Here is a 26,978-nt window from a genome sequence, read left to right as displayed (position 1 = left end):
CTGAGGTGGGTGTGGTAGCCAAGCTTCATGGCACAGACTTGTAATAGGCAGGCTGGAGGGGCTACAGGGTGAGTTAGGGCAGCCTAGACAACTTAGTTGAGAGCATGGCCCCAAATAAAGTGGAAATCAAATGAGGATGTAGCTCATTGGTAGAGCACTGGCCTGGCATGTGTGAGGCCTCAAGTTCAATCCCTAATACCACAGATGGAGGTAGACAGATGATGGGTGATAGATAGATAGATAGATAGATAGATAGATAGATAGATAGATAGATAGATGATAGATATATATTGATGATAGATATATATTTATGATAGATATTTGATAGATAGATAGATAGATAGATAGATAGATAGATAGATAGATAGATAGATAGATAGATAGATGGTAGATATTGATGATAGATGGATAGATAGATAGACAGACAGATATGAGATACCTTGTCCACCTACATCCTAGTCACTGGCACTGGCCCTGGGTTCTCTCTTCTACCATGTAGGACCCAGAGATTAAACACCTGGTTTCAAGTGATTTCTCCAACCCCGTGGCCTGTCTGTTTTTTTTTTTTGTTTTTTTTTTTTTTTTTTGTTTTTCGAGACAGGGTTTCTCTGTGGTTTTGGAGCCTGTCCTGGAACCAGCTCTTGTAGACCAGGCTGGTCTCGAACTCACAGAGATCCGCCTGCCTCTGCCTCCCAAGTGCTGGGATTAAAGGCGCGCGCCACCAGTGGCCTGTCTGTTTTAACTCGCACAACTGCAAACATTTTCCATGGCTCTACTTATGACATCGCCCTTCTTTCTCCTCAGAATCCAGAACTTAGACCAGAGCTGCCAAGGGACATATGTTTGTCAGGCCCATGGGCCTTGGGGACAAGCCCAGGCCAGTGCCCAGCTAATTGTGCAAGGTAGGAAGTGGTATCGGGCCTCTGCTAAGAGCAGGGCCAGAGATAAGAAAGGGGTGGTGGTGGGATCTGCCCCTGCTCCCCAGGAAACCCTGTAAATGGACATGATAGAGAATTATTCTATTTTCCTTGCTTGCACCTTGCACGGTGTCATGGCCGTGACAAGTCTTGCGAGGAGGCAGAGAGGGGAGGAGAGCGGGTGCTCTGCAGAGCAGTGTAGACTGAATTAGCAGCTTCTCGAGCGCATGGACAAATAGAGGCTTAACAACTGGGTGTGTGAGTGGCCACACGAAAAGCAAGTCAGGAGCTGGCTGAGTGCCTAGTGCTCCGAGTTGTCCTTCTCCCAGACTGGACCTCGTGTGGCCTGGCTCATCTCCCCGTCCCTCCCCCAACCTTGCCCTCCCCCAGCCGGGCTGACCACCCTGCTTCTCCTCCAGCCTTGCCTTCGGTGCTCATCAATGTCCGCACCTCTGTGCACTCCGTGGTGGTCGGCCACTCTGTGGAGTTTGAGTGCTTGGCACTGGGTGACCCTAAGCCTCAGGTAACTTGGAGCAAAGTTGGAGGTCACCTAAGGCCTGGCATTGTGCAGAGCGGAAGTGTCATCAGGATCGGCCATGTGGATCTGGCTGACGCAGGACAGTACCGCTGTACGGCCACCAATGCTGCTGGTACCACCCAGTCCCACGTGCTGCTGCTCGTACAAGGTAGAGACCACTAGGGACTAGGGAAGGACATGGGAGGGACAGGACCTTGAGGGGCTGCCAGCTCCATCCTGCTACATCTCTCCTTCTGTGCTATCCTGAGGACCTCCTAGTGTCTATATTTAAGGGATAGATTTTTCAGCAAATGAATGGATGTGAGTGTTTATCTGAGCAAGTTGCATGCTAAGGGCTATCAAGAAGAAAAAGTAGGCCTGGTGTGGTGGCACACGCCTTTAACTCCAGGACTCTGGGGAGGCAGAGACAGGTGGATTGCTGGGCTTGCTGGCTTCAGAGGCAGAGGCAAGCCATTCTCTGAGTTTGAGGCCAGCCTGGTCTACATAACAAGTTCTAGGCCAGCTGGGGGCACATGAGACCCTGTCTCCAGGAAAAGGAGGAGGAGAAGTAACCCTGACTCTGATGGAGGAGACCCCATATCCTAGTTCGATGGAGGAGACCCCCACCCTAGTCTAATGGAGGAGACCCCTACCCTAGTCCAGTGGTAGACTTTAAAGAAACAGACAGCGTTAAACAGAGAGTAGTGACACATTCTTGCCATTTCAACACGCAGGAGACTGGGGAAGAAAGATCTTGGGTTTGAGGCAAGCCTGGGCTACATAGTAAGACACCATCTCAAAATAAATAAACATACTCCTATAATCCAGCATTTCCAAGGTGGAGGCAAGGGGAATCATAAGTTTAAGCCCACCCTGTGCTACATAGAATGGGTAGAGACCAGCCTGGGCTACAAGAGACCCAGCCTTTTTAAAAAAAAAAAAAAAAAAAAGGAGGGGTGGAGAGGGGGTAAAGGCACTTGCTGCCAAGCTCCAGGACCCACATAGCGGAAGAGGAGAACCGATTCCTGCAAGTTGTCCTCTGAGACCTCCATGCCTGGCATGTGTACACATACACAAATGTAAACACACAAATAAATAAATTAATTTTGAAATAAATAAATAAGTAAAAAGACACCATGGAAGTAAAACCCTGTAGAAACCCAGTAAAGACATAAACTACTTTTTTTTTAATCTCAAACTCTTGAGACTTATTTCACATCTACTCACATACGCTGCCCTAGTGCTCCCTTCTCAGGTCCCAGGTCCCTCCTCCCCCACCCCCCACCCCCGTGCTGTACAGGTGTCTGCTGAGGCAGGAAGTGATGTCAGCCAGCCTGGTCCCCTCTGTCCAACCAAGAATGAAGAGCCACAGTTCCCCTATTTGTACAGTGGATGCAGTGCCTCTCACCCACAGTAAAATAAAGTCTAGAAAGCATAAGTTAGCACAAAGTTGGCGGATACCATCACACAGGTGACGTCTGTCTGTCCCCTCAGCCTTGCCTCAGATCTCAACTCCTCCAGAGGTCCGAGTACCTGCTGGCTCTGCGGCAGTCTTCCCGTGCATGGCCTCAGGATACCCGACTCCTGCCATCACCTGGAGCAAGGTAAATGTTGGGCAAGTGCCAGCTGACAGTCCTCCTGGCTAGGACTGGCTCTGAGACAGTTCAGTACCACAGGACCTGGTCAAGAATGAATGCCTAATTTGAAGATGGTCCTGGAGCAGAGTAGGGGGCATGAGCCAAGGCCAGGTCTTCAGTGTCAATGTTTGTAGGTGGATGGTGACCTGCCACCCGGCAGCCGCTTGGAGAACAACATGCTGATGCTGCCCTCAGTTCGCCCCCAGGACGCCGGCACCTATGTGTGCACTGCCACCAACCGGCAGGGCAAGGTCAAAGCCTTCGCCTACCTGCAGGTGCCAGGTAGGACAACGTCAGCCCTGATTGGCAGCATGTGCTAACTCGCCCACAGGTGTCTCTCTGACAGTCTTCTCTCTGCAGAGCGAGTGGTACCCTACTTCACCCAGACACCCTACTCCTTCCTGCCACTTCCCACCATCAAAGATGCCTACAGGAAGTTTGAGATCAAGATTACCTTCCGGCCAGACTCTGCAGATGGTAAACCAGCACTCAGCGGATCCGGAGGCTGGCCTGGGGTGGGGTGGGGACCTGTCTCTTGGATTTGTCATTGCAGTAGGAATCCTGACAGAAGCCCTGAACTGTCCAGAGTCCACTGGGTTTCTCCCCCCACACACACCCCCCTGCTTTTCAGTCTCTCCTCTGTGACATTCTGGCTTCTACCTGGTCCTATTGCATGGCTGCCTTGGTGTCCAGCCCTCCTGGCCCATCTTCCTGTCCTGCTCAATGTTCTTTTTATCTGATGAACCTCTCTCTCTCTCTCTCTCTCTCTCTCTCTCCTCATTCTCTCATCCTGCTGGTCTCTCTTTCACTGCCCAGGCCTTCTTCTCTACTCAGGTGAGTTTCTGCCTTTCCTGTCCTCCTTCAGACATACCCTAAAGATGCACGCCCAACAAGTTTGTCCTATCTCGGAGCTCTTAGCAAGGCTCTTCTCCTCAGGTCACTGAACCTATGATGGTGAGGTTCCTAACCACATTCTAGAGTGAGGGATCATAGATCAGAAAGGCTCAAGACAGCGGTTCTCAATCTGTGGGTCACAATCCCTTTGGGGGATCGAACAATCCTTTCACAGGGATTGTCTGAGACCATCTGCACATCAGATATTTATATTATGATTCATAACAGTAGCAAAATTACAGTTATGAAGTAGCAACAAAAAATTGTTATGGTTGGAGGTCATCACAACATGAACTGTATTAAAGGGTTACAGCATTAGCAAGGTTGAAAACCACTGGCCCAAGAACTTAGGTGAGTGTGACAGAGGGCTGTGACCAGAGGGGAGACTGCTCACACTCCTATGCCCTCCAGGGATGCTGCTGTACAATGGGCAGAAGCGGATCCCAGGGAGTCCCACCAACCTGGCCAACAGGCAGCCTGATTTCATCTCCTTTGGCCTTGTGGGCGGAAGGCCCGAGTTCCGGTGAGATCTCTCCCTCCATATTCTAGGGGGGATGGACTGGGAACTGGACACAGGTTTTAGTTGGACGTATTCTACATTGGACTGAATTATACTATGGTGACTCTATAGAAAGAGTTTACGACTGTTATCCTTGATGGCCAGTCAGTCTACTGAATGGGACACCTTATCCTGAGCAGGCAGAAGAGGGGCTTCGACTGTAGGCGGAATTCTTCCACTCATCCGTGTACTTGTTCCTTCTTTCATCTGTCCACTCCTTTCATCCATCTATCACCACGCCATCTATCCCATCCGTCCATCCTTCCACCTATCTGTCCATCCATCTGTTCGTCTATCCATCCATCCATCCATCCATCCATCCATCCATCCACTTACTCCTACATCCATCTATCCATTTATACATCCATCCATCTATTCACCCACCTATCCATCCATCATCCACCCCATCCATCCATTCATTAACCTGTCCACCCATCCATCCATCCATCTATCCATCCATCCATCTATCCATCCATCCATTTATACATCCACCCATCATCCATCTCTCTATCCCATTTGTCCACCCACCCACCCATCTTCATCCCTTCATTCTCCTCACCTGTTCATCCATCTTTTCACTCACCCTCTAACCAGTCGCTCATCCATCCAATAATTACTTGCTTGACTCTTGCCATGTGTCAGGTGCTGTTACAGGTATGAACAGAACAAGCTAGGTTGTTCCCTATAGCAGCGACCACTCTAGCTAGGGGAAGCCAAACCGTAACAAAGAAAAGCAAGGCCATCTCAGCAGGAAATGCAGTGAAGCTGAGGACTGGTCTGCAGGGCCTCAGAGCAGAGAACTCCCCCCAGTCCTAAGAGCCTGCTCTGGGGATGCTCCCACGGAAAGGTGGCGAAGGAGAAAACTTTCAGAAGAGGTGGGGATAGCCTGGGTTGGGTGATTAAGGGAAAAAAAAATCAAAGACAGAAACTTCAAAACATGAACCATGGGGAATGTTGTTCTTCCCCTGGATCCGTTGCCCAGCCTGGGCTTGTCTGAGGTCGTGTTTACAAACCTCTCTCTTGCCCTTGCCCCATCCTACGGAGCAGATTTGATGCAGGCTCTGGCATGGCCACCATTCGCCACCCCACACCGCTGGCCCTAGGCCAGTTCCACACCGTGACCCTGCTCCGAAGTCTCACTCATGGATCCCTGATTGTGGGCAGTTTGGCCCCTGTCAACGGAACCTCCCAGGTGAGAACCAGCCTGTCCCCTGTTTCCGGTTCCCAGCCTTTACCTACCCCAGTAGCTGGACCTGACTTACCCACCTCCACAGGGCAAGTTCCAAGGCTTAGACCTGAATGAGGAGCTGTATCTGGGTGGCTATCCCGACTATGGTGCCATCCCGAAGGCTGGGCTGAGCAGTGGCTTTGTAGGTGAGCTTTCTTCTCCCCACCTCCCCAACTAAACTTTCCCAGATGGTTATACAGCCGCCCGAGCTGAAGGGAGCACAGTAGATATGAATTGCAGCTGACTAACTTCCCGTCCTTCCATATGCTCACCCTGCCTCCCCCTCCAGGCTGTGTGCGTGAGCTGCGCATCCAAGGCGAGGAGATCATCTTCCATGACCTCAACCTCACAACACATGGCATCTCCCACTGCCCTACTTGCCAGGACCGACCCTGCCAGGTGGTTCTTCCTATACCACTCCCTGCTGCCCTGAGCCATGGCTTGCCCCTGTGAGGGGAGAGGGAGGGAGAGGACTGTGGTCTCCTTGGCTTGATGTCTGTTACTGCTTTGCAGAATGGGGGCCAGTGCCATGATTCAGAGAGCAGCAGCTATAGGTGTGTCTGCCCTGCTGGCTTCACTGGCAGCCGCTGTGAACATTCACAAGCCCTGCACTGCCACCCAGGTGAGTGAGTGAGTACCCCACTCCAGCTCTCCATTCCTCCTGCTCCTCAAGAATTTAAGAGCCCTCCCATGATGGTAACTAATCTCTCAGTAGCCCAGACACTGCCATCTAGGCCTCTGCTGCCTCCCCATTACCTGAGCCAGGCACCCGTACCCTGCACTCTTACCTAGGCAGTCTTGTGTGTGGATGTATTTGCTGCGATTGAACCCAAGGCCTTGCGCATGCTAGACAAGTGCTCTGCCACCTAGCTACAGCCTGGACCCCACCCCAGGTTTGCCATTGCAATCTGGGCATGGCGGCACACATCTATAATCCCAGGATATGGGTGACTGAGACAAAAGGATTTCCATGAGCTCCTGGCAGTCCTCGATGACAAAGGGAGAGACCCTGTCTCAAAGAAACCATAAACAGGGCTGGGGAGTTAACTCAATGGTTAGAATATTTGCCTAATGTTTGCATTCCCAAGGCCCTGGGTTCAGTCTCCAGTACTAAATAAATTAGGTGTACTGTGCCTGTCTGTAGTTCCAGCACTTGGAATATGGAAGCAGGGGGGTGAGAAGTTCAAGGTCATCAGATTCATAGTGAATTTGAAGCCAAGGACTACATGAAACCCTGTTTCAAAAAGCAAGCAAAGCCGGGCGGTGGTGGCGCACGCCTGTAATCCCAGCACTCGGGAGGCAGAGACAGGTGGATCTCTGTAAATTCGAGGCCAGTCTGGTCTACAGATCACGTTCCAGGACAAACTCCAAAGCTACAGAGAAACGATGTCTTGGAAAACAAACAAACAAATGAAAACAAATCTAAAAAAAACCCAAAAAGCATATTGGGTGGTAGCATTTAGCTATAACCCCAACACTCAGGAGGCACAGGCAGGAAGATCGTGTACCAGTTCAAACTATATAGTAAGTTCCAGGCTAGCCAGGGCTGCAAAGCAAGACTGCCTAACAGCAAAAACAAACACAGATACAGTCACTTAATGCCACAGCTGTCTCTACAGGTCCTCTCTGACAGTGTCCTTATGACTGTACCGCCCCACTTTGGACTTGGACAGTCTTCCCAGGCTGACAAGGTCCACAGGGGTGTGGGAGGCAGAGTTTAGGCACAGTAATCTCCCCTGCTGAGTTATCTCCCTGTCCCTTCACTCTGTCTCCAGAGGCCTGTGGGCCCGACGCCACCTGTGTGAACCGTCCAGATGGTCGAGGTTACACCTGTCGCTGCCACCTAGGCCGCTCAGGGATGAGGTGTGAGGAAGGTGAGTATTCGCTACGATGGCTGGGGACATTATACAAGGCACACTGGGGCCAACACAAGTCCTGTGAGGAGTAAAATTAGTCTAAAGCAAGAAGATGTTAACACCAGCTGGCTACACTACTGTCTAACCTGAGTCCCTTACTTGGGATTCCCCGAGAGGACTTCTCTCTTCCAAGAAATCTTCAACCTGATGGGCAGGGCTGGTCCTGAGCCTCTAGTAGGGGATTGGGTGAGGGAGGACTAAGCTATCGCTGCTACAGGTGTGACGGTGACTACCCCATCTATGTCTGGCACTGGCTCCTACCTGGTACTACCTGCTCTCACCAATACCCACCATGAGCTACGCCTGGATGTGGAGTTCAAGCCGCTGGCACCTGATGGGCTCTTGCTGTTCAGTGGTGGCAAGAGTGGGCCTGTGGAAGACTTTGTGTCCCTAGCGATGGTTGGTGGCCACCTGGAGTTCCGCTATGAGTTAGGGTCAGGTAAGCACTGAGCGCCTCGTGTGGATGAGCCTGGGTACCAGGCTTTGCACTGTCTTTGGGTCACCATGTTGCCAAGAGGCAAGATGGGGTAAGACAGGAGCCAGACCTTCTGAGGTCTGTTCCTGCATGTTTCTCTGTGACTTAAAGGCCACCCCTAAGCAGTGGTGGCACACACCTTTAATCCCAGCACTCGGGAGGCAGGCGGATCTCTGTGAGTTCAAGTCCAGCACAAACTTGTCATCAGAGATTTGGCAAATATATGAGAAGTGTCCCACTAATCACATCCTAGAGTGGGGGAGTGTCAGGGTCCCTCTGATACCCAATGCCACCTATGGTCTCATCAGGTCTGGCTGTTCTGCGGAGCCATGAGCCACTGGCCCTGGGACGCTGGCACCGAGTGTCTGCAGAGCGCCTCAACAAAGATGGCAGCCTACGGGTGGATGGAGGGCGTCCTGTGCTGCGCTCCTCACCAGGAAAGAGCCAGGGTCTCAACCTGCACACACTGCTCTACCTGGGGGGCGTGGAGCCCTCCATACAGCTGTCCCCAGCCACCAATATGAGTGCTCACTTCCGTGGCTGTGTGGGCGAGGTGAGGAGTAGCCCCCAGAGGGACAGAGGGAGGGAGGGGTTCACTGTGGGACCACTTACCACTCACAGGGCCCTGGGACTACACATTTTTGGCTGAGTCGGTTTCTTCAAAATAGGGATAATAGTAACCACTACTATTTAAAGTCATGTTGAGAACTGGCTATATATAAGGTACTCAGCTTCAAGGCCTCCCTTCAACACTCAGGGTCCTACGCTGCTACTTTGCATGCCCGACTTCCCAGACATTTTCCAGTGCAGGCTCACTCTGCTGACCACCCATGTGTCTACCTTCCACATCCCATGAGTTCCTCGGTGCTCCTCTGCCCACAGGTGTCTGTGAATGGCAAGCGATTGGACCTCACCTACAGCTTCCTGGGCAGCCAGGGTGTGGGCCAATGCTATGACAGCTCGCCGTGTGAGCGCCAGCCCTGCCGCAATGGTGCCACATGCATGCCTGCGGGTGAATATGAGTTCCAGTGCCTTTGTCAAGATGGCTTTAAAGGTACCAGAGCCAGCCCAGGACACAGCAGGACGTGGGACCAGTAGTCCAAGGGTCGGAGGGTAACTCTAGCTCCTGCTCACCCGCCTTTGCCTTGGCCCATAGGAGACCTTTGTGAGCATGAAGAAAACCCTTGCCAGCTCCAAGAGCCTTGTTTGAATGGTGGCACCTGCCGGGGTACCCGTTGCCTCTGTCCTCCTGGCTTCTCCGGTCCACGCTGCCAACAAGGTACTTACTATGAGTTGTATCCACCCTCCTCTGGGGCCAGACACAGTCACTGGGTATCTGTGTCCACCAACTAGATCCCACCCTTCCCCACAGGCGCTGGGTACAACGTAGTGGAGTCTGATTGGCACCTTGAAGGCAGTGGAGGCAATGGTAAGTATTCCCTGTGGCCAGCAAGGCAAACTGGTCTTGGTCTCTCAGCCCTTTTCCTTGAGTTATTTATATCTCAGTTTGGGTCCTCAAGTAAAACAAGCCCATGGGAGGAGCTCACTGGGCCCAGATAGGCAGGAACAAAGAAGGTCAAAGTCATAAACAACTTATTGGCAAGGTGACCTAGGGATGGCCTTCAAACTACTCTGACGTCAGATCCTTCAGTCAGCAAGCATTTATTTTGTGCCACATTTGAACAGTCCAGGGCTCATGCTTTGGAATTCCTCATGCCTAAAAGTAAAAATGTGTGGGACCGGAGACAGTTAAGAGGGCTGGAGTCTCCTACCAAGACGTGAGTTCAGTTCCCACCACCCACATCAGGGAGCTCACAACTGCCTGTGACTCCAGACCTACGGAATCTGACCATCTCTTCTTCTAACCTCCACAAGCACTGATATGCACATGTGCACACGCACACACACACACACTCACACACACACACACACGAATACAGCACTTGGGAGGCAGAAGCAGGTGGAGCTCTGTGAATTTGAGGCCAGCCGAGTTTACAGAATGAGTTCCAGAAAGCCAGGGATGTTACACAGAGAAACCACGTCTCAAATAAATAAAATTTAAAAATTTTTTTAAAAAAAAAAGTAAAAATGTGGGTCCGTGCAAACCTGATGGTCTGAGTTTGATCCCTGGAACCCTTGATGGAAGGAGAGAACTGACCCCTTAAATTTGTTGCACAAGCTCCACACACACTGTGACACAATCACCCCCACACTCATACACACACATCATATACACAAGCACAATAATAATCAGTGATACGTAAAAATGAGATGGGCACAGTGGTGCCCACTCACTGTCCCCTACTCTTGCACAGATGCCCCTGGGCAATATGGAGCCCATTTTCACGACAATGGCTTCCTAGGCCTCCCCGGCAACATCTTCTCCAGGAGGTAAGACAGGTGGTGTTGACTCTCTGGGTCCAGCAGGGTTAACAGGAATCTGAGACTCAGGCTTCCCCTGACCCACTGCTTCCTGCCCCGTCCCCATACTCCCCCCTTCTCCCCAGCCTTCCTGAAGCACCTGAGACCATTGAATTTGAAGTTCGGACCAGCACAGCCAATGGTCTCCTGCTCTGGCAGGGTGGGGTAAGTGGACAACCAACTGTCGGTCTTGGGATCCCTGGGGCTGGAAACTGGCCTCCTGGTTGGGGAAGTGCAGACAGGAAGGTCGAGCGACAGCCCTCAGGGTCTCAGCTCCCCAAAGTGGAACACTAGAGACCCTACGTTTCCTTGGCAGGTGAGAGAGGCCAGCCGCAGCAAAGACTTCATTAGCCTTGGACTGCAAGATGGCCATCTTGTCTTCAGGTGAATCCTAGCACCTCCATTCCCCCCTCTTCCATCCCTGGCTTCTCCCACAGGAAGCTGGAGCTCCAGGTGTCCCAGCCATACACCCCTAGTGCCATCTGCCCCTTTAACCTCCTGTCCCACCCCATAACTCACACCTTCGTGGGTCTCTGATTCTACAGCTACCAACTGGGCAGTGGGGAGGCCCGTCTTGTCTCTGAGGACCCCATCAATGACGGCGAGTGGCATCGGGTGACAGCGCTGAGGTAAGAAATCCAGTTCAGCACTAGGGGAAGGGACCAGAGGTGGGTATGGGACCAGCAGCTCGCCCTCCAGAGGGGAGGGTAAGGAGGAGGAGGCTTGGAGACCTGAGAGACCGAATGAGAAGGTGATGTGGGAAGGACACCTTGCCGGCAAGCAGAGCTCCATCAGGGTCCAGGGTGGTGCACACCTGTGATCCAGGAACTTGGGAGGTGGAGTCAAGAAGATCCTGAGTTCGAGCCCAGCCTTGGCTTTTTAAAGAGAAGCAACCTGAGGTCGGGACTCAGAAGGTGACTGTGTGTAACCAGTAGATGAGGAGGGATCTGAGGGTAAGCAGGGGCCAGATTTGTCCACCTACGGAGAGTCTCAATGACAAGAGGAGGACATTTGTGGAGGATGGGAATTCAGGGCAATGGGCCTGACCCTGTCACATTGCAGAGAGGGCCAGAGAGGCTCCATCCAAGTGGACGGTGAGGAGCTTGTCAGCGGCCGGTCCCCAGGTCCTAATGTAGCAGTCAACACAAAGGATATGGTCTACATTGGTGAGTACCCCGCAGGGTGCCAAGACAGGCCAGGGAGGGAATGGCAGCCTTCGGCGCTTACAGTCTGGCCTCCTTGCTGCTCTGACCCACCGTCATGCTCCTCTTCCAGGTGGTGCCCCAGATGTGGCCACACTCACCAGGGCCAAGTTCTCCTCTGGGATCACAGGCTGTATCAAGAATCTGGTGCTGCACTCAGCCCGGCCTGGAGGCCCACCCCCACAGCCCCTAGACCTGCAGCATCGTGCCCAAGCAGGGGCCAACACACGTCCCTGCCCCTCATAGGCACCCGCCTGCCTCCCACGGACTCCTGGGCAGCACCCAGCCTGACAATGTCGAGTATATTATTATTAATATTATTATGACTTTTTGTAAGAGACTGAGGCAATGCCACGCTTGCTGCTACCACCCTGGGCTGGACTGGAGGGTGGGTGCGCCAGCTCCCCCACGTGTGTGGGCAGAGCCCCAAGGCTGGTGGGCAGGGCAGGTGGACTGGAAGAGGTTTTCCTCAGAAGGCCACTGGGACTTGAAGTCAGACTGGTAGGGGCTCAAAACTGCTCCACCTCCTTCCCCACTTCAAAGTAAAGCCGGGCTGTCCATTTTAGCAGCCCATGGACAGTCCTCGTTGCTCTGAGTGCCAACCTCAGTTTACCACCTGGCACCTCACTGTCACACTGAATGAGGGGACATTGCAGTGGCCTGAGCTACTGTGCTGGGAACAGAAGGCAGCTCACTCCCCACCCGGCCACATCCCAGCTTCCTCCACCCCCACCGAGCCAGAAACCCCATATCCTTGGCAGCCTTCCCTCCCACCCAGCCCACTTCCACCTGCATTCCCCACCACCACCCACACACAGCTCAGGGCCCTGCCCTCAGGAGTTGCAAGGGAGACAAACTTTTCCCCCCACCACCGGCTAGGCAGAGCCCAGCAATGAAGTCCCACCACACCAGGCCGTACCCCCCACTCTTCTGGAGGTGAAGGCCCAGGGTGTGGGGGAGCAGGAATCAGGAAGACCCGTGTCTTGGTGGGGGAAGCTGAGGCCTCAGATTGGGAAGGGGAGAAGGGGTGATGCCCTGCCCACCCGGAAGCCTGAGGGCCCAATTGAGGGGTAAGCAGATCCAGACTACGGCTGTTGAGATACTTGGCCTCAGGTCCTCAAGGGAACCCCTGTGGTCTTCATCTGACTTTTTTTCTTAATAAATGGTGCTATCCCCGCCAAAAGACCTCCAGTCTCTTTGACAAGGGGTCTACTCAGTACTGCATGGGGTGGAGGGCAGGGCAGGGTTTCTGAAATCAGAAGGAAAAGCAAAACCAAACAAGTTTCATGATCAGATAACGGCCCAGTTCCTGCCCTTGGTACCCTTCCCCAGGCCAGCACAGTGCCCACCCTTGCTCTTCGGACCCTCCCAGCACAGTGCACACCCCTGCCCACAGAACCCATCTAGCACAGCGCCCACCCCAGTCACAGGACCCGCCCAGCACAGTGCCCACCCTTGCTCTTCGGACCCTCCCAGCACAGTGCACACCCCTGCCCACAGGACCCGTCCAGGACAGTGCCCACCCCTGCCCACAGGGCCTGCCCAGCACAGTGCCCACCCCACTCACAGAATCCACCCACACGACCTGTTCTCTCTGTCATGAGCACTATGCTTCAGACGAAGATTATGTCTTTCGACAAATCAGGTTTTACTGAATTGACAATAAATTCATAAGCTATGTCATTATTGGTTACAAAGTCACTCACAGACATGGCCCTTGACAACGTCAGATTATTTTCTTCCAATCCTAATGATTAATATTATTTCTCAGGTATCTCAGGACACTTGTCACAGCGTTGTTCGTGTATCTATGTGTATATACATGTGTGCTGTGTTACAGATCAGCTGCGAAAGGTTTGTAGAGGCCCCAGTGAAGACAAGAGCAGAGCTACAGAGAGGCCCTGCTGAGTCCGACAGCCCAGTTAGCGTTCCCAGTCACCTAGAAGCTGGCTTCCAACAGTTAGCAGCTCAGACCAGCCAAGCAGGGGACCCTGCTCCCTGATGCCCTGAAGCCTCCACATTAGGACGCTGTCCCATCTAGGACCCACTGACTGCTGGTGGCCAGTGTACCCCTGCATTGGGTGTCCTTCCCTGTATACGATCCAGGGCAAGAGGTTACATCATCCATTGGTGTACGTTCATAGGCCTGGTTTTTCTTCCTTTGTCGTCATTTGTTTTGTATTTTTAAGTTTTATTTCTTTTACACGTATGGGGGTTTTGTCTGCATGTGTCTTCTGTGCATCACCTGTGTGTCTAATAACTGCAGAAGCCAGAAGAGGTATCAGATCCCCTGGGACTAGAATTACCATTGTGAACCACCATGTGGGAGCTAGGAATCAAACCTGGGTCCTATGGAAGGGCAGCCTGTGTTCTTAACTGCTAAGCCACCTTCCCTGGTTTGATTCTTCAAGACAAGGTTTCTCTGTATAGCCCTGGCTGTCCTGGAACTCGATATGTAGACCAACCTGACCTCAAACTCTGCCTTCCTTTGCCTCCTGAGTGCTAGGATTAAAGATTTGTGCCACCGTGCCAGGAACCAGCCCCTGCTTTTGTACTTTTAGGACAAGGTGTTATTTTGTAGCCCAGGCTGGCAAACTCAGGACAACCCTCCTATCTCAACATCTCAAGTGCTGGAATTATAGGTGTGATTCATTGACACCTAACTTGGTTTTTCTGATACAGTTTTGATAGGCTCATTTAAAAAAAACTTTTTATTTTTAGTTTTACTTATTTTTATGAGGGTTTTGTCTGCGCGCGCGCGTGTGTGTGTATGTGTGTGTGTGTGTGTGTGTGTGTGTGTGTGTGTGTGTGTGTATCATGCATGCCTGGTACCAATGCCCAAGGAGGCCAGAAGAGAGTGTCAGATTCCTTGGGGCTGGGGTTACAGATGTTTGTGAGCTGCCAAGTTTGTGACAAGAAGAGAATGCAGATCTTCAACAAGTATTCTTTTTATTTTTTTAGATTTATTTATTTATTTTATGTATGAGTGCTCTATCTGCATGTGCATCTTTATGCCAGAAGAGGGCATCAGATCCCACTATAGATGGTTGTGAGCCTCCACAGGGTTGCCAGGACTTGAACTCAGGACCTCTGGAAGAGCAGTCAGTGCTGTTAACCACTAAACAATCTCTCTAATCCCTACAACAAGTATTCTTTTTTTAAAAAAAAAATTTACTTTTATTTTATGTGCATTGGTGTTTTGCCTATACATATGTCTGTGTGAGGGTATCAGATCCCCTAGACCTAGAGAGCTATCATGTGGGTGCCGGGAATTGAACCTGGGTCCTCTGTAAGAACAGCTAGTGCTCTTCACCTCTCAACCTCCAGCCCTGGCAGCAAGTGTTTTTAAGCACTGAGCTACCATCTCTCCAAGGCCCTCATTTTTTGTTATTGTCTGTTTACATGTTTTTTGTTTGTTTGTTTGTTTGGGGGCTTTGTTGTTAACCAGAGTCTCCTGTAACCAAGCTGACTTTGAACTTGCTGTGTAGCCGAGGTTGACCTTGAACACCAATGCCCCTGCCTCTTCCTACTGAGTCCTGGGATGGCTGGTGTGTACTACCATATCCAGCTTTATGAAGTGTTGGGGGGGAAAGAACCCAGGGCTCTGTGCATGCTAGACAAGTACTCTACTGAACTACATCCCCAGACCTGGAGAGACCCCCCTGTGTCAATGTGTTCTGATTAGATCTGACGTGGTCATAGGTGGTGATATTTAGTCTGTTATTTACCTGCCTGGGCCTCACTGTTCATACTACAGCATCTGTTTAGAGTCCATCTGCCCACTTCAAAGGTAGCCAGCTGTTGTTTTCTAAAAGGTATTCACTCAGAGCAAAGCCCAACATGGAAGCTACTGTGCTGGACAATAAGGGATAACTAAGAGCAAAGCATGCCTGATTACTCTGCTTTCTGCAACCTTTGCTCTGTTTGGGAAACAGGACTCAGCCTATTTCCCAGACTGAGGCTCAAAGAACTGAGGGACCTGTTCCAAGTCAGCCAGTCAACAGAGCTTGAAGCTCAAGCCTGTCAGGCCCCAGACAGCCCCCTAAGGACGGCCTCCCTGGCTCTGGAGAGCTGGCCAGTTCAGCCACAGATCCCCAGGAGCCACCCGACCAGGACACAGGTGGCAAGCATTGTAGGATGCACAGCATCTGAGACAGAGCCTGTGAGCCCCTGGGTGCCAACCCAGCCAACCTGGGCAGCAGCAGCACCACCAGAGGAGGCCAGTGGATGTCAACAGTATCGAGGAGGCCAGAGCCACCCACCGGACCCAGGCACCTGTGGGAGGAATGAGAGTCCAGTGAGCTTCCACCTGGAGACCTAATGTCCTGACATCACATAGATGGGACGTGTGTGTGTGTGTGTGTGTGTGTGTGTGTGTGTGTGTGTAATCCAAGTAATATTATGGTGGGGTAAGGGTTTGAAGATTCAGGGACAACTATATGGAGTCTGTAGATTGAAGTCAGCCTGCCAGGCTTACTCCTCCTTGCCAGTCCTCCATTTTTTATCTTTTTTTTTTTTTTTAATTTTCTAGGGTTTATTTATTTTGCTGGGTGGTGGCTACTCGGAGGCAGAGGCAGGTGGATTTCTGTGAGTTCGAGGCCAAGCTGGGATTAAAGGCATAGACCTCCATGCCCAGCAAGCCTCTTTTTTTTTTAAGGTTTATTTTTAGTTATGGAGGGTATTTGCATGCACGTGCAGGTGTCCTTGGAAGCCAGAGGCATCAGTTCCCCTGGAGCTGGAGTTACAGGCAGTTGTGAGCTGCCCAGCTGGGTGCTAGCAACCAAACTCAGGTTCTCTGCAAAAGTAGCATGCACTCTTAGCCTCTAAGCCATTTCTCCAACCCAGGAGGCTTCCTTGCCTCGCTCTCTCCTTTGCCACCTAATTATCTGAGACAAGGTCTCTCCCACTTTGGGCTAGACTGGCTTTCCCAGTGCTGGGGTTACAGATCCACCCCGCTGAGCCTGGTTTTATACTCAGGCGGTGGGATCTAAATCAAGCTCTTACACCGTGCAGCAAGCGTTTTCCTAACTGAGCCAAGTGGGATTTTGGTAGAAGAATGTAAGAGGTTCGTCACCAAATGCCAGCTACCTTCCAACACTTCTTGTGTGATGGGTGCCAGGCTTGCTGGAGAGGTCCTCTCCGCTGCAGAGCCAAGAGCCATGAGGAGAGTCAGAGGGCTGGACCTGTCATCTTCCGTTCTCGGGGTCTGTGTGGGTACCAGAGAGGGACCTGTGAGAGTAACAGCGCATTGAGAGCCCCTTCACAGGACACAGCGGTGTCACGCCTCATGAGACTCCTCTGCAATCCCCACTGCCGTGGAATAATCCTTCAGTACACTGTGAGGATGCGTTGCTCTCGCTGTCAATAAAAAGTTGATGGGCCAATAGCTAGGCAGGATTTGGGGGGCAGAGAGAATGCTGGGAAGAAGAAAGGGCTCAGTCAGGGAGTCATGAGCCAGATGCAGAAGAAGCCACATGGGAAGTTCAGAGATGAGGTAAATGTGCCTTGGGGCAGCACAGAGATGACTAAAAATGGGTTATCTTAAGTTGTAAGAGCTGGCTGGAGATAAGCCTAAGCTATCAGCTGAGCATTTATAATAAATAAGCTTCTGAACTTTGGGAGCATCTGCTGAGACGCAGAGAAACTCTGCCTACAATGCATTGCTAGAATAAGGGAAATGAGAGACAAAGAGGGGATAAAACATCTGGCCAAGGTCACACAGCTGGAGGTGAGGTCTGGTCTCCTACTCAGCAGGCTTATAAACGGAGCTGCTTCTCAAGACACGGGACAGACCAACCTGGGTGAGCAGCTTCTGTGCAGCAAGAGTCACGCTCTGTGTGGCACATTCAACTGACAGTACTCACAGTTGAGGTGTCTGCTAGGTTAGGTGTCACGACCCCCATCCCCTTCTGACGAGGAAACCAAGGTGTCATGAAATTTGCTATTCTAATCAGTTAGCTATTGTTACTCAAGCATCCGCCATACCCCAAATGTCATTGGAATGGCTGGCAATAATTAACTGAAATAAATAAATGAGACAGGTCCTCCCTCGGGTCCTGTGAAGAACAGCCTCATTCCCAAGGTCTCAGGTGATAAGCTGGACTAGACCCTTCCCTGTTTCATTGGCTCTCACCCCGTTGGTCTCTAACCTGACTGCCACTGTGGCCACACTCCTCCCTGCTCCATGCCACCTCCCCACTCAGGCCCTGCCATCCAGAAGAAGGGTAGTAGGGCCAACAAGCCTCTCCGCTTTGCTATGCAGTGGGGTCCGAGCAACCTCATCACTGACCTCTGCAGCTGGCTGGAGGTTGGGAGTCCTGGTCACTGCCATCACCACAGTTGTCCATGTCCCTGTCATCACACAGCAGGCTCCGGGGCACACACCTGCTATTCCGACAGCGGAAGTAGGTGCCGCAAAACCCTGGGGTAGAAAAGGGAAGCTGGGAGTAAGGATCCTAAATCAGCTCCTACAACAGTGTGGCCCACAGTGACAGAACTGCTTGGGCTGGGGGCAGGACAAGGCTGCTGTCAGTACATACGAGAAAGGTATTTCCTGGGGAGACAGCAGTACAATCCTGGTGGCAGTGAACACAGTAGTGGTGGTGGTGGTGGTGATGGTGCTGGTAGTTGATGGTGGTGGTGGCAATGGTGGTGGTGGTGTGATGGTTAACACCTACTGAACTGATGAAATAGGAAGCCTAGACTGTTCTTGAACTTGCTATGCAGCTGATGATGACCTTTGGCTTCTGGTCCTATTGCCTCTACCTTCCAACTGCTGGGCTTACAGGGTGCACCACCATGCCCGATTTATGCAATGCTGGGGATCAAACACAGGGCCTTCTTTGAGATGGGCAAGCCACATCCCAGACCCTTCAATTTAAAAAGATTTAAAAAGATTTCTTTATTTATTTTATGTAAATGATTGCTCTATCAACTTTATGCCAGAAGAGGGCATCAGATCCCGCTATTGATGGTTGTGAGCCACCATGTGGTTGCTGGAAACTGAACTCAGGACCTCTGGAAGAGTAGCTAGTGCTCTTAGTTGCTGAGCCGTCTCTCCAGCCCCATAATTTTGTTGTTGTTATTTTATGAGACAGGGTTTCTCTGTGTAGCTTTGGAGCCTGTCCCAGAACTTGCTCTGTAGACCATGCTGCCCTCGAACTCACAGAGATTCACCTGCCTCTGCCTCCTTGAGTGCTGGGATTGAAGGTGTGCACCACCACTGCCCAGCAAGAGCATACATTTCATATAGTGCCAGAGACGAAAAAGAGATGGGACACCACCTCCCATCCTCCACCACACACACACACACACACACACACACATGTGCGCACGCGCACACACACGCACACACAATTCCAGGGCAGACAAAAGGTGAGTGGTAGCTGAGCAGGCACATGAGCCTGCCTGAGGGCGGGGCCAAGTAGCTCATAGCCAAAAGTAGTCCCACCATCTTATCCTCCAGGACCTACGGCTGTGCCAAAGGTCCCCATATCCTGGCTTTGGCATCCTCACATGCCCCATGCTTAACACTCTAGTCTGGAGACTTAGCCAGAAAGTTCCAAGTGAGTCAGTTCTTCTGGGCTTTGGGAACTAGCCTGCTCTCTATCAAAATCAGCAGGTGGCTCTAGACTTGGGCAACCTGCAGGGCTACAGCCTTGGGCTATGTCTGAACTGCAGGACAGAGTGCAGCATTAAAGACATCAGCTTGAGCCAGGTGGTGGAGGCACACGCCTTTAATCCCAGCACTTGGGAGGCAGGGGCTGGCAGATCCAGCCTGGTCTACAGAGCAAATTAAAGGACAAGTTTCAAAGCTACACAGAGAAACCCTGTCTCAAACAAAATAAAACAAACAAAAAAAAAATCTAGGTTTGAGCCAGGCATAATGTCATAATGTTGAAGAAGGCCTGTGAACCCAGACTTCAGGAGCACAGACAGAAAGATCTCTAGGTCAAAGACAAATTGGGCTCCCTTAAGCCCAGCCTCAAGAGTCAAGCAGATCTCTGTGAGTTCAAGGTCAGCCTGGTCTGCAGAGCAAGAACCAGAACAGCCAAAGCTACACAGAGAAACCCTGTCTTGAAGAACCAAAATAAATAAAATAAAAAGATGAGTGTGCGAGGTGTGTGTGTGTGTGTGTGTGTATGGATTTAGTTGTGAGTGCAATGTGGGTATGGTTTGAGTGTGAAACTGGTATCCTATGTGAGTGTGCTTCCAAATGTGTCCAGAAATGTGTGTCGGGGCTAGAAGGAGGCAGGACTTGTAGATCTCTCTCATTGGTTCGTCCTTCACTGGTTCCATGACATGCACTCTTCCCCAGCTGGGACCCCATTCCTCCCTTCCCGCCATCTGAGCATCTCATCTTCTACTCTGTCTCTCCTCACCTCACCCTGGTCATCAAACCCAACCCACCCAGGCGGAAAGAGGTCACCTCGCCCAAGAAATCCACACGGGGCTGGCGGCCCCTGGTGACCAAGCGCAGGCCAAGCCAGGGTCCCGAGGACATGAGAGGGGCGGGGATGGTCAGGCCGCAGGTCGGGGGTTCAAGGGCTCGGGGCGCCCCCTGCGGGCCGTCATAGAACTGCAGGTAGGAGCCGGGTGCGCACGGGTCGGGCAAGGAAGCATTGGGGGCCCGGGTGGTTGTGGTGGACACGGTAGCTGCGGTGATCCGGGTGGCAGAGGACAAGCTGTAGACCAGGAAGAAGCGGAACTGGAAGCGTATCCTGTCTTCAGGGGTCGCGGCATGCAGCCACAACACGCAGTCGGTGTTCGGAGTCACAAAATAGAACTTGCGAGAAGCCGAGTGCGAGCGCAGCTGCAGCGCATCCCCTTGCCATGTCTGTCCGCACATGTCTGTCAGGTCCGCTGAGGGGGAGAGAGCAGGGATCTTGTGGTATAATCACGCCGTCCCCGACCCGCCCTCCATGCTTGATCTCAGCATCTCGACATCTTCTATGAACCTCGTCGGCAAAACAGGGATAAACTTTGGTGACCACATTATGACAATTCTAAGCCACACAGCTCCTTATTCAAAAGCTTTGGACTTCAGCCCCTAGAGTAGTGGCATCTGCCTGTAAAACCAATATTCTGGAGTACAGGATTCTTCGTAACGATGGGTTAAGGCTAGCATGGGTTACAAATTCAGACCGTGTCAAAAAAAAAAAAAAAAAAAAAAAAAGACAGGAAAAGAGGAAAAGACATGAGGATTGCTCCTAGGGATGGTGGAGGAGAGGTATGGGAAGGCATAACCAGAGGCAGGGACCTCTGGGAGAATCCAGAGTGGACACAGGCCAAATGAGGAGAGGGAGGAAGGGAAGTGAGACCGGTGAGAGGGGAGCCAGGTGCAGCAGCCAGGAGGCCCAAAATATAAAGAGAATGGATAACCAAAATGATTGGATTACATAGGGAAGAGTAGCCCAGCCTCCTGGGCTGGAGAGTTCAGAGTAGAGGTGGGGTGTGTCAGCCAGGAGGGCCCTGTTACAGGTAGGGACTGAGGGATACAGGGAGAGCCTGAGGGCCAAGCCTGCTATGGTGTGTTAAATAGGCACCTCAGCCATTTGTGGAGTAGCCCGGCTGTGCAGCAGTTCCTGTAACAGCAGCTAGCCGTGGCCTGCTGAGCTATAAAGGGTGCTCAAGGGCAGCCTGGGTAATTTAGTGAATCTCTGCCCTAAACATGGAAAGCAGTGGGCTGGGGATGTAGCTCAGAGGTAGAGTGAGCATGTGCCTAATCCCTGGGAGGCCCTGGTTCAACATCTAGTATTGTAAAAATCAATCAATCAATCAATAAATGACAGAATGAAGCTCTTTTTCCTCCCAGCTTCTAAAAGTGGACTGAGAAAGTTTTTCAGAGCAACCTTCTTGCAAGGATGACTTTAGCTGGAATCACACATGGCTATTCTTTCTCTCTCTGTCTCCCCTCCCCCCCAAAAAAAGTTTTTTGAGACAGGATTTCTCTGTCTAGCTTTGACTGTCCTGCAACTAGCTTTGCAGACCAGGCTGACCTTGAACTCATAGAGATGTGCCTGCCACCAGAGTGTTGGAATTAAAGGTGTGCACCACCCCTGCCCAGCACTAAATTTTTTATGTGGTATGGGAATGAAACCCCGGGCCTTATACGTCTTTTTGTTTGTTTGTTTTCTGAGACAGGGTTTCTCTGTGTAACAGTCCTGGCTGTCATGGAACTCACTCTGTCACTGAACTGCACCCCTGGCCCCTTGACTGCAGGAGACACAGCAGAGTGGAAGCAATGACATCAGGGCTAGGATGCAGGGATGCTCGATACATACTGTCTCATCCACAGCCCCAGACCCAAGGGCTACCTGCCCACCCACAGACCCCTGCCTCTGGATCCTTCTAGAAGCTTCAGAGGGACTGAAATAGATTGAGGATACTAAGCAAGACCCAGCCTCCCTTATCAAGAGACTGCCTACCAGAGTGAGTGCTGGCTGAGGAAAAGCTGGGAATAAGAGTTTCAGGTGTGCCCCTTCCACTCACCTGTCCCCAGGGCAGACACAGCCAGAGCAGTTGTCCCCAGAAGGAACAGCCTTTGGGGAAGCTGCCAAAGAAAAGTCATCCTTGCTCTGTACCCAGCAGGGGGAAGACCTTGGAATCCCCTTGGGGGTCTTTGGGGAGACTGGGGTGCAGGGCCTGGCTGCTCCTGGAAGTGCACAGGGCACAATGAGCAGCCTCAGGTCCTCACTATGTTTTGGGCTCCCCCTTCTAAGTCTTCTTCCTTTGGATCAGAATTGCATCTAAGGGTTGCCATGGAGATTTGGGGCCCCAAGCTGGAGAAGACAAGGCAGACAGGAACTAGGAGCCATAGATCCGGCTTAACTGCTGGGCTTCTAGAAAGGGGGAGGCTCCGCTGCCTTCCTGGATAGGTGGGACACCAAAGGCCTAAAGAGGCTGTAAGGGATGGCACATGGGACCCGGTGTTGCTTCAGTTTCTAACCAAGGGCTCCTGCTCCAGGGTCTTTACACGCCTATGCTTTACATCCTAAACCATGCTGTGGGAACTCCTTCCACCAATAGCTTTTAAAATACCGGCCCACTTTGGGCATGGTCTCATGTATTATAAATGCAGAGGAAAAGCATGCCACGCCTCTTGGCTGCTGGATTCCTGTCCAGTTCCCAGCACATGCCGAGGATTGCAGATGGCTAGCTACCCTTTCTGTGAGTTTATCCCCAAATAGTAAACCTTTGTTATACTTCCTTCCGGGCTATTGTGGAACTCTTTATACGCCAACAAATTGGCGTCAACATGGTCTGAATCCACACCACTGCTGGGCCCCGCCCAGGCCCCACGGACCTCGCGCAGCTGAACTACTGCTCTGGGCAGATCTACAAGGTTTGGCTCCGCTGGCCCACTGCTGGCCCGTGTCCACTTGGCTTGGTTCAGCCAGCTACAGCAGCCCACTGCTTTCTGCTGCAACTCTTCCGCAGCTTTTCTGGCTTCTGCCAGGCCTGCTCTGATCAGGCCGAGCCTGACTACGGGAGCAGTGGCTCTAATCCTGCACCTGGAACACGGGCTTGCATTCTAAGTTCAGATCCACGAATGCCTGGCCTGAGCTTAGGCCAGTAACCTCACAGCTCACAACTGCCTGCAAGCTCTGGGTTTCTTGATATTCTGACCAACTCAAACCTCCATATGTGAATGTGCTGCTTTTAAGTAATTAGCTAAATTTGTTAGAAATTCTAAGTCTCGGGTATTTCAGGTACTGATCTAGGACCTGCCTTACAACTGCAACTGTGACACCTGCTGGCCAATCAAGATCATTACACCTTAAAAAGATTCTGAAAATTATAACAGAGGGAAATTAATTTGATTAATAAATAAATAAATTTGAAAATTGTAAACCAACCCCAAGATAAGGACAGACAATATCACTATCCAGAAATTTAACAAACTTTTGATTTCTACAATGCATAGAATTTTGCAAAAGTTATGATTTATCTTGTGCATATAGTTTTGTAATCAGGCAGCTGTTAGCTTTGTTCTTCGTATTATATCCTTACATAAATGGTTTGATGACAAAGTCAAGAATGAGAAACTTTTAGGAAGGATATAGACTTTAGCTTAAAGGATCCATACTATTGAAAACGATAACCTTAATTTGACAGGTAAAATTTAATCATGTCAATGGGTTATAAAACCTTACAAAAGGGTACTGAGAGATTATCTAAAAGAATTCATACCATTGAAATTGACAATCAAAATCTGTTAAAAAGTTATGATAAGTTGGCAGATACAACATACCTCCAGGAAGGCAATCTACACACCATCCAAATAATATCCAAGAATGAGAAGGTATCATTAATGGAAAAATTTAAAACCTTGGAATCACATTACATAATGAGAACCAGAATTAATTGATTTGATAAAATCATCAGAAATATTCACAGGTCAAGAGATTCAGGCTTTACAAAAGACAGTGATGAAAAGATTTGAATTTGAGGAACTTGTCAGAACTGATAAGTGAGGAGTGGAGGTACAGGCAAAAGATTTAGCATCACCAGTACCTCTCAGAGTCAGAGATGATTTACCAAGAGTTTTAACTACTTATTCTATTATTACCTCTGAAAAGTCAGCAAATACTCAATACCCAAATAGATACATAGAATGTAAATGGAAACTTATAGGTATAAAAGATGTAAAAGAAATTAAGCGGGGCTGGAGAGATGGCTCAGAGGTTAAGAGCACTGGCTGCTCTTCAGGAGGTCCTGAGTTCAATTCCCAGAAACCACATGGTGGCTCGCAACCATCTGTAATGAGATCTGGTGCCCTCTTCTAGCCTGCAGTCATACATGGAGTCTGAACACTGTGTACATAATAAATAAATCTTAAAAAAAAAAGAAATTAAGCAAGCAGTAGTACCTTATGGCATGCATTCACCATTTGATAGGGAGCTGGTAAAGACAGGCTTCAAGCAATAGGGCTACTCCACATGAATGGCTTCAATTAGTCTCAGTAGTGTTAGAAGATGGACTGCAGTTATGGTAGAAGTGCTGTTGGAGAAAGGAGGCTAAAGCTGTAGAACAACAAGGTAGAGTCAAAGGTTTTGAAGCTTCCCAAGATCAAATTCTTGGCAAGGGCCATTATGCTGATCCACAGAGTCAAGCTATTTACAATGAATACATTTTGTCTTTATGCTATACAGCAGCCCTGAATGCTTGGGACAGGATTCAAGAACCATGAAGAATTGTATGACTAAGATCATACAATGCCCAATAGAATCCTTTAGTGACTTTTTTCTTTTTTAAAAATATATTTATTTATTTTTATTATGCATACAATATTCTGTCTGTGTGTATGTCTGCAGGCCAGAAGAGGGCACCAGACCTCATTACAGATGGTTGTGAGCCACCATGTGGTTGCCGGGAATTTGAACTCAGGACCTTTGGAAGAGCAAGCAATGCTCCTAACCACTGAGCCATCTCTCCAGCCCCCTTTTAGTGACTTTTTACAAAGATTAACCAAAGCTGTACAAATAGGGGTAGCATATCCAGAAGCTAGATGAGTACTTATTGAATCTCTGGCTTTTGAAAATGCCAACTTAGAATGCAAAAAGATACTTGGGCCTTTAAAGATAAGATCAGCACCAATGGATGAATGGATCCTGCACATAGCCAATGTTGAGTCATTTGACTATAATACTGAGGCTTGGGCAGGAGAAGCAATTTCCAAAGGTATAAAGAGACATCAAAATGCCAAATGTTTTAATTGTGGTATAATAGGACATCTGAGAATGAATTGTAGACAAGAAATTCCTAGAAATAATGTTTCCTCTGGGAATGATAAAAGTAGACAGCCTCAATCTTCTGAACTATGTAGAAGATGTGGCAAAGGCTGACATTGGACCAATGAATGTAGATCAACAAGAGACAAATAAGGCAACCTTTTACCATCAGGAAGTTCCTAGGCCCACAGGTCAAATGTGTTACAGTCATTCCCGATCACTGTGGAGGATACACCTCCCCAGGAAAATTTAAAAATCCAGTGCCTATTGTAACCACTGCCAGTCAGGTGGCTCTTCTGTTATGAGACAGAGACTCTGATTTTTTTTTAAAAAACATGCTTGGATTTAGAGAAGGAGAGAGTCACACTCCAAAGCCAGCTTTAATGTTTAATTAGTTGGGACTTTACTTTTTTGAGAGATTAATAAATATTAATCTCGCTAAGCAATGGTGGCACGCACTTTCAATGTCAGCACTCAGAAGGCAGGGGCAGGAGGATCTCTGTGAGTTCGAGGTCAGCCTGGTCTACAGAGCAAGTTCCAGGACTGGCTCGATATCTACAAGGAAACCTTGTTTCAAAAAATAAACAAACAAACAAAAACAAAAAAGAAATATTAATCTTTAAGTGGTGAGATTTTACCCTGTAGAGAATTGGTACCACCAGGTCAGATTTTTTTTCTTGGTAATTTTTTTTGGATAGTTTTCCTTTTTACTTTAGATGCCTAGATGTCTCAGGTTTTTTGACTTCTTGAAGATGGGTATTTCTGTTTTCCTGTAAAGAGAGAGAAAGCAGAACCCTGTTTCCATCCTTATTTGGTAACTTTTCTTTCTGACATGTAGAATTGTCACATTGGTTGATGAACTATCACTTCTTATTAAAGACATCTCTCCTTATCAAATAGACTCTTTATTAATTTTGATGGTATCCATAGTTTTTCTTTTCCTGTGAAAATAAAAACAAAACCCCTTCCCCAAGGTAACACATATCTTGGTTTCTATTCTGTAATATTAAGTTGGGAGCATCACCCCAACCCTCTAACACCCTTATATCCAAGAAGTCTGGGATGATTAGAAGCCCCTGACCTGGGAGTTGCTCCAGACTCCAACTTCCAGCCTGCCAAGCACTGACCCCTCCCCCAGGGGAGGACTTTTCTCCCTGCCTGCTGTCTCAATCCACCCGAGAATGCATTTATTAAACACGGGGCAATGGTTCCCAGCAGGGTCGTTTGGGGTCAGACCACATGGATACCTGGTAAAGTGAGAAATCCACGGATGTCTGGAAAAAAAGACTTATTAAGGGATAAAATGGGAATTTCATACTCACAAGTATAGGAAAAAGCAACATTGTTGCCTGTTTGTCCACCAGAAAAGAATGAGAAAAGCTTGTTACCAAACTGTGCATCAAACGCCTTCCAAGTCAGAGACAGAGAGACTCCACTTCCATTCATATGCCATCACGTATCAGAAAAAACTACACCCAT

General features: G+C 49.9%; 2 protein-coding genes across 2 annotated transcripts in view; one reads left to right on the top strand and one right to left on the bottom strand.

Annotated features, from left to right (window-relative positions):
* Positions 1–13,463, top strand: part of Hspg2 (heparan sulfate proteoglycan 2) — a 102,144-nt gene extending 88,681 nt beyond the window's left edge. Inside the window, exons 76-97 of the mRNA XM_057783679.1 lie at positions 805–902; positions 1,337–1,603; positions 2,929–3,038; positions 3,206–3,353; positions 3,432–3,548; positions 4,377–4,488; positions 5,572–5,716; positions 5,799–5,898; positions 6,042–6,151; positions 6,266–6,374; positions 7,528–7,626; positions 7,886–8,107; positions 8,452–8,696; positions 9,026–9,197; positions 9,300–9,422; positions 9,516–9,572; positions 10,459–10,534; positions 10,651–10,729; positions 10,881–10,948; positions 11,110–11,193; positions 11,627–11,730; positions 11,840–13,463. Of these exons, the coding sequence (XP_057639662.1) occupies positions 805–902; positions 1,337–1,603; positions 2,929–3,038; positions 3,206–3,353; positions 3,432–3,548; positions 4,377–4,488; positions 5,572–5,716; positions 5,799–5,898; positions 6,042–6,151; positions 6,266–6,374; positions 7,528–7,626; positions 7,886–8,107; positions 8,452–8,696; positions 9,026–9,197; positions 9,300–9,422; positions 9,516–9,572; positions 10,459–10,534; positions 10,651–10,729; positions 10,881–10,948; positions 11,110–11,193; positions 11,627–11,730; positions 11,840–12,012 (2,818 nt within the window). The 3' untranslated portion in view covers positions 12,013–13,463. The remainder of the gene's footprint in view (positions 1–804; positions 903–1,336; positions 1,604–2,928; positions 3,039–3,205; positions 3,354–3,431; positions 3,549–4,376; positions 4,489–5,571; positions 5,717–5,798; positions 5,899–6,041; positions 6,152–6,265; positions 6,375–7,527; positions 7,627–7,885; positions 8,108–8,451; positions 8,697–9,025; positions 9,198–9,299; positions 9,423–9,515; positions 9,573–10,458; positions 10,535–10,650; positions 10,730–10,880; positions 10,949–11,109; positions 11,194–11,626; positions 11,731–11,839) is intronic.
* A 2,345-nt stretch (positions 13,464–15,808) lies between these two features.
* Positions 15,809–22,336, bottom strand: Ldlrad2 (low density lipoprotein receptor class A domain containing 2). Its single transcript, XM_057784166.1, has 5 exons — positions 22,258–22,336; positions 20,176–20,628; positions 18,056–18,187; positions 16,855–16,995; positions 15,809–16,041 (listed from the first exon to the last, which is right to left on the bottom strand). Exons 1-5 carry the CDS (start codon positions 22,334–22,336, stop codon positions 15,809–15,811), a joined length of 1,038 nt encoding a protein of 345 aa, XP_057640149.1.
* Positions 22,337–26,978: the final 4,642 nt, after the last annotated feature.

This window comes from Chionomys nivalis, chromosome 11, assembly GCF_950005125.1.
Source record: "Chionomys nivalis chromosome 11, mChiNiv1.1, whole genome shotgun sequence".
Classification (NCBI taxonomy): Eukaryota; Metazoa; Chordata; class Mammalia; order Rodentia; family Cricetidae; genus Chionomys; species Chionomys nivalis.
The sequence above is the reverse complement of the archived record's forward strand: the minus strand, read 5'-3'. Positions and strand labels throughout refer to the sequence as shown.